The 7,357-nt window shown below is 44.8% G+C and overlaps 1 protein-coding gene across 1 annotated transcript; it reads right to left on the bottom strand.

Moving 5' to 3' along the window:
* Positions 1-4,488: 4,488 nt before the first annotated feature.
* Positions 4,489-4,888, bottom strand: CCR75_009331 (uncharacterized protein; the record flags this gene model as incomplete). Its single annotated transcript, XM_067967372.1, has 2 exons — positions 4,489-4,722; positions 4,862-4,888. 2 exons carry the CDS (start codon positions 4,886-4,888, stop codon positions 4,489-4,491), a joined length of 261 nt encoding a protein of 86 aa, XP_067820474.1.
* Between the last annotated feature and the right edge of the window lie 2,469 nt (positions 4,889-7,357).

Here is a 7,357-nt window from a genome sequence, read left to right as displayed (position 1 = left end):
AGGACGCAGAATGGGTTACGTTAAACGAAAAAGTAAATTTGTTCACATCAGTGGAGCAGTCTCTTGTAGAGGCAACGGTCTTGATATTACCAGACGCGGATAATCCCTTTAGCGTCGTCTGCGATGCAAGTAATTTTGCAATTCGCAGCGCGCTCATGCAGAAGGGTAACGACGGCGTTGACCGTGTCATCTCTATCAGTCCTGTCTTTTAAAAGCCGCGGAACTGAATTACCCGTGCATGATAAAGAGCTACTTTTAATAAAGTATGCTCTTGTCAAGTTTCGTTTGCACCTACTGGGCACCGAGCCATTTGTGGTTTATCCGGATCACGCATCATTGCGGACCGCAACATACTCACCGCACCTCTTTCCTGGAAAGGCAAGATGGCTCACATTCATCTCTGAATTTAATTCCAAAGTTAAATACAAGCCAGATAAGTCGAATATATTGGCTGACACTTTATCGCGCAGACCAGACTTCGAGGTAAGACACCAGGAAAGTGTGTCTCGTGTTAAGGCACAAATTGAGTCGTCAACGTCAGCAGCCTTGAAGGTCTACTACGTGACGAGCTCATTGGCCTCCGAAATAGAGGAGAACTACAGTCAGGACGAACTTTGTCGCATGCTTTTGGATCACTTCGGTGGAGGAAAGGTTTCCCTTTCGTCGTACCTGAAGGCTAAGCCAAGTCGCTTCAGCTACAGCGATATATTTTTATTGCATCATATATCACATTGTGATCCTTGAGAAACTATGTCCCTTATGACACAGAACTTAAGTCAAAAATACTTCACAAGCTCCATGACGCACCATCGAGCAAGCATCTGTGCCAAAAAAAGGCATTATTACGAGTGTCAGAGAAATTTTGGTGGCCACACCTATATCGATGGGCAAAATATATTCGCTCTTGCGAACAGTATCAGCGCGTCAAGCCTGCACCGTCCAGCAGTGCGCCACTAAAGCCGCTAGTGATTTTTTCGGATTGTCGGAAGTCAGTAAGTCTGGACCTCATGTTTGGCATGCCGCCCGACCACAAATATCGGACGGGGCTCATCGTCTTTGTAGACAGATTTTGCAAAGCGGTGCATTTAGCATCATGTAAAACATCGATTACAGGCAAGGAGGTGGCTCTCTTGTTCCTGGATCATGTATACCGACTATACGGGATGCCCGAGTTCATTGTATCGGACCTGGATCCACGTTTTACGTCTCGATTTTGGTGGCATCTGCTTAAGATGCTTAGCAGCAAGCTGCACATGTCAGAAGCAGATCATCCTTGACCGATGGTAACTATAAAGTCACGGCGAGGAATGACTGTGCTCCAAAAAAACAATGTTTCGCTGTTTACAACTACGTTTTATGACCGACCTCTCCGCGGTATCATAGGCGAGTTTTATGCTAAAAGCGTGAGCGGGGCTTAATGCTTTGAGCGATTAGCCAACACGAAAAGTCCGTGACGCGATGGCAAGCGCACAGGACAAGCAAAAACATTATGCGGACCAAAATGGTCGCAAAAATAATGAACGCTTCAGATTGGGTGCAAAAGTTATATAAAGCACTGCTACCCAACCTAAAAATGAAGTTTCGGTACTACCTGGCGGTACTACGAATTATTGCCGCCTAAATTATAGTCTTATCCTTCCCTCGTGTGTGAAGACGCACCTCATTATTACATAGGTCGTCTGAAACGGTATGTTGTTCCAGAAGAGATCACATACCCCCATATGTCTTGGGAGACCGATGGTGACGCCGACTGTGAGTCGAGCGTCGATCTGGTGATGGAGACTGGGATGGTGAAAAACTTTCAGCCGACGACTCCTCCGACCACGTTACGGACTTGGACAGCGAAGATATCATGCGAGTAACGATGATCCCTCAGCATCAACTTTTCCAAGAGGTCCAGCCGCAGTTTCAGGCGTTCATAACCCTGACGATCCTTCGCGCGGACATCGTAAATATCGGTAGTTAGTCGTGAGTCTTGACTTTCGAGATCCCCAGTCTGTCATTCAGCAGCGCTCAGCGCCTAAAACTGTACAGATACGTAGTTGAATGCCGCGAGTAGGTGGGCGTAATCGCCGCTCCTATCGGGCGCCACCTACACTGATGGATGCTGCTGAAAAACCGACCTTCCTTGTTGGGAGGTTGGTTGCCCACCGCTCCATGTAGCAGAAGCATCAAATTCTCGTCCACTGGAGGGGATACCCGAAGATTTTCGACTCTTTGAAACCGATCGATACCCTACGTAATGACGTGCCCGGCATAGTGACTGCCAATGAAAAGCAGCACTAGCTGAGACCTCTCCTATAACGGGGCACTACGACTTGTACTACTTCAGTACAAGTCCACTTCGCACTGCTTTAGTTGCGAGTGGTGTCTGACATTATTTCACGTACACTAGTACGTGCAGAGGAAGACTTCTCTTTAAGGTAACTAGCTTAAAGAGGGTAAAATGAAAACTGTATTAATATTAAGTATATCTTCTTTCTATCTGTTAACTCTAACTTAATCATAAACTAATACTAAACATGCAACTGAATTCTTATTTTAATTATCTGTCTCTCTCTTTTGTTTATATCTACAGCTGATTAGTCTGCGGATAAATAGATATAATGGTCTACACCTATTTATGGAAAGAATTCCGAACATTACTATATAAAAAGTAATATCCTTCAAATATTATCTTTCTTTTAGATAATGTATTAATTAACAACCTTTAAGTGTTAATTTCATGTAACGATACACCCCGTTACATCTTTGCTAGCCTCAAATGGACGAGCAGGGGTAGCTCGGTGAGAAGAGACATACCGCAAAAAAAATCACACGGAAGCGCATCGTAATGCGGTCAAAGGCGGCGCGTGTATTCCGCCTCATATTGCTCAAACGTTTCACTTGAACGCAACACGATCGGTATCGGGGAAAGTGATTTCCTCTGAGCCTTCCATCAATTATAGACGCCATTATAATTATGGATGTCTGAAACAGCGCGCTCTAAGTGCGACGCTTTCGACCCGTCGATGCGAGGCCATTGAGATGGAGGGCACACAAGTGGTATGTTACCCATCACATAGCCACGTTCAATGCGACTGGCTCGTTACACCGACTAAACACGCTCACGTGCCGTCGGTAGAGCTTTACGCTCAGGCTCTTCTGCATCAGACCCATTGTAAATTATGGTCTGAACGACAAGTGTTGTGCTTTTACCCAACTGAGAAGCAGCTGCGCCTTTATGGGCAGCGCTCTCAACAATGGTCGCTACACTAGACAGCGCAGACGACGAGACAGCAATAAGAAACTTGTTGTTTCCATGTTATGAGCAATAAGTGAAGTTTGGATGGGCAATATAGCGCCATCGTCCTTCCTCATTAGCTCGCTGTACTCATCACTACTATGTGGTGATGACAACGGTGTCGACTCAAGGTCGTCAACTATGAGCGACGGATCTACATCCTCATAGTGAAAGTAAGATAAATCATTCAGCCGAGTTAACAGCGCGACAGCAGTATCTGTAGCTGTCAGCATTTCCACTGAGGCACTAGACGTCGGCGGCGGGCTAACAATGTGCGTGCGCTTCGTGGGCGTTTGAAGGGGGTGTCTTTGCAGACGACCCACCAGCTTTGCCACTCTTGGGTGGCATGTTTGGCGCCGTGTTTGTGTACACAGGTCGCTAGAAAAACTGAGAGAACAAAAACGGCGCGTAAAGCAGCTCGCTGCTCCTCGCTCCATTTTGGACATTTGCAAATGTAAATTCGTTCTGAAAGAGGAGGGGAGTGTAGGGGCTAAAGTTGCTTTATGTTACACAATCCCCGTTAAGTACACTTTGTGATCTTAAATGGGTGGGCAATTACTTAAGTGAAGTGATTAGACCCACCACTTGGGTGTGATTCACATTGTGGACCACCCTTGTGTATGTGATGCACATAAGTGCGTTCACCTTAGGAGCGATGATGCCTAGCGTCATCTAAAATACGAGGTATTTAAAATAATACGCTCGCAATACATATAAGTGTATACCCAAAGAGGTGACATTTATGGTTGGTTAAAATTGGTCTGCCTTTATTACAATTAAATATAAATCAGTCTGAAAACTACTTCCTAGTGCGTGGTGCTAGATTACCGCTTCCGTGACGTCACTTAAACTAAGGCTTATAATCCGTTGAGTGAGGTCGCTTAGGCGCCCACCAACTTCCTCACTGCTCGTGAGAAAAGATGGCAAACCGCCTCCACGCTGTGCTAAGGTGTGTGTTATGCAGAGCGTGGCCGCAATAAATGTGCCCGCCAACACATTCAATTCATATTGGCGATATTGCACGCAGAATATGTGCATACACTCCTTAAAGCTAAAAGTTCAGGCTTGAATAAGTAGATTTTGTCATAAATAAGGATATGTGAGCCTCACAGACGGCACTTCAAATATTGTGAATGCAGTTTAATGTCGCTTAAGTTAAAAGATAAATTCGCCAATAGGCAACCTCTAGTGATGGAGAGGTCCAGTTATTTATCCACCTCCAGTGTTGCCGTCGGGCTCGCCTCCAAGTACCAGTCGAAGGACTTACAGGCGCAAGAAAAATACTTGGCGAGCTCGTGAGAGTAAAATCTTGGAAATGGCGGTCGGACCCGATGGCCGGTCGGACCCGATGGCCGGTCGGACCCGATGGCCGGTCGGACCCGATGGTTGTTCGCCAGCGGACTCATATACGCTCGGCGCAGACACGAGTCCAGCGAAGTCTGTGCAAAATAAAAAAGGATATTAGAGCTCCTTTAAGTCTTCCTTTTGACTAGAACCTAAGAAACTAGTCGCCAAAACCATACAATCGTGATTGCGGTCATCAGCGATCTGACTCTATACTCGCAAGCAATTTTATACATCGCCACCAATCTTGCAAAGGAGCATCCTTTATTAGAATACTCAGAGTGAGATCGAGACCGGCGATTTTACGTTCTCTTCGAGAAAGAAGAAGGCTGTCTGGTTTTTGGTTGCGGCGGTATCACGTCACCATTTACCTTCTGCGCTGTTTGGTTCAAACGCACTATCTGTGGCAATAGTCTTAACGTCTGTGACAGTAGTTATAAAAACTGTGGCAATAGTCGCACCCTACCGATAAACGCCTCAAGCGAAACACTTCAAAAATGAAAGGGAGTTAGTTTTACTCTTATCGCGATAAGCTGAGAAATATTAACTTAAGTAGGCAATGTTGACATTCAATGATAAATTAATGTACCGCAACGATGTATTTTTCTCAACTGAAACGGCAAGAAAATGCAATAGGAACAATCGGGAAGTAAAGTGTAACGGGGTGTCTCATTACATAAGTATTATCACCCATAACAGGTAAACCAATAATTAATTCCTATAAGAGGAGATAAACAAAGAAGTACAAAAGTATCATCTTCTTTAATTTTGACTAAAATAGTTCCAATAATACCAAATTTGGTATTTTTAATGCAATAAGACATTAGCTCTCTAAATTGGTTGGTTAGAGTCTAAATCAACCCCGCCAATCGTTTCAAGACACGATTGTGCAGTGTGCAAAGAGGCGCCATACTTAGTTAAATATGAACATAATAAAATCAGTAGTAGATAGAAGATCGTTACGTAGAAAACTAAATGTATTAATACAGTTTTACTTTTCCCTAATTCTAATCCTTTGAATAACCTTTGGTAGCTAAAGTCCCACAGCTACCTAGAAACCTTTCTCTGTATCCGTGCGTACGTGAAGTTTCAAGGCACCTAACCTTCACTGTAACCAGTGTAAGGTCAACAAGAATTTATCAGTACTAGTGACAGATGTCCCTGTATCCTGATGGCATTTTGAAGTCCATTAAGCGATCTACGAACGTTCCATTAACATGAATATGTTATATGAAGAAGTAAGAGGCTTTCCAGCTCCTCAAGAAGGTTATCAAGTCACGCATGTAGGGTTTACCCATTTGAGTCACCTTGAATGGAGAGCGATCGAAACGAATGAGTTAGAGATAAAGCATGCGGCCATAGCCGAGTTTATTCAACACGAACTCGACGGGGTCCAAGAGAAACTAACCTTGCTTCACCAGCAAGGCTCTCAACACGCGGAGGTGCCGAGAACAGGGTGCTCAACAGTTGAAACTGCTGAGACAGCAGCATGCATATGCTGCTAATGGGCCGACGCTTCCAAGTCGACCCAAAAAGTTAAAGATATAAATCTCTAAGCTTAAGGTAGTTGAAGGCGACTCCCTGATCATGCGATGAAAGTGAAATGTGGCATGTTCAACCTTCCGGACGTGCCAATCTTGGACTTTGGAGCTCGAGCTTCACGACCCTTCAGTCGTTGGGTCGTATGAGATCTTTAAGACCCGGCTTAGACAAACATTTGAGCCGCAACGTACCGAATTCATGGTTTAAACCAGGCTACTGGATTTGAAGCAGGGCAAGCGAGACATTCACGCTTATGCCCAACATACACGATACCTGGTCAGTTGTATCTTTAATCATCCAATTGACGAGCAAAAACAGATGTATGAGTTTACACAAGGTCTTGCCGACGGCGCTGTTAATACCCATCTGTCTCGGCTAGAATAAGAGTCACTTGACCAAGCGATCTTCGCTCTTCAAGTTACAAACGGTTACAGAAACGCAATCGTTGTCAAAAGACGGGTCACTACGCCTATGAGTGTAGTTACCCACGGTCAGTGCCTAAAACATTGAGCGAAAAGACTGACCTCTTGCTAGGAACAGTGGAGGAAGCGGATTCGACGATGTTGCAAAATCGTAACGGCGAGGCGGATTGTCAAAAACAGGTCGGAGTCAGTAGGTGCGGAACGCCCTACTGATCCAGCAACGTCTAAATAATTTGCAGGCTTTTTGACGGAAGTTGTTCCTCACACACAAAAATTGTGTGTAACTGCCCAGCGGACGAGGTTAACCTCATCACCCTGAAAATAACAGTATTACATAATTCATCACTTCTGATTGTGGGGCATCGAATAATTTTTTATTATTTTAGACGCCAATCGCTAGAAGGATGCAGACTCAAATTTTTTGAGCGCGATATCCCTCTGACGAGGATGACAGTGCGCCTAGCAACAGGCGCATCTATCACAGTTAAGAAATGTATAGTTGGTATCCAATATACGTTCTAAGGGTAAACAGTACGATGATGATTAGATTTGGATGACACATAAGATGTCATCCTTGGATTACCATGGCTCAGAAAGTACGAGCCATGTATAGAGCGGCAGCATCAAGCTGTGACGATGCCTGTCTCTTGTTTATCAGATGGCCAACTGATGAACGTCTTGGAGTGTTCACAAGCATGTGGATGTCCTACGAGTGAGTGCGATGGCCTCACTTGTAGTTTGGTCTTCAGCATGACTGCACAAGATC

Source organism: Bremia lactucae, linkage group LG1 (genome assembly GCF_004359215.1).
Source record: "Bremia lactucae strain SF5 linkage group LG1, whole genome shotgun sequence".
In the NCBI taxonomy this organism is placed as follows: Eukaryota; Oomycota; class Peronosporomycetes; order Peronosporales; family Peronosporaceae; genus Bremia; species Bremia lactucae.
The sequence above is the reverse complement of the archived record's forward strand: the minus strand, read 5'-3'. Positions and strand labels throughout refer to the sequence as shown.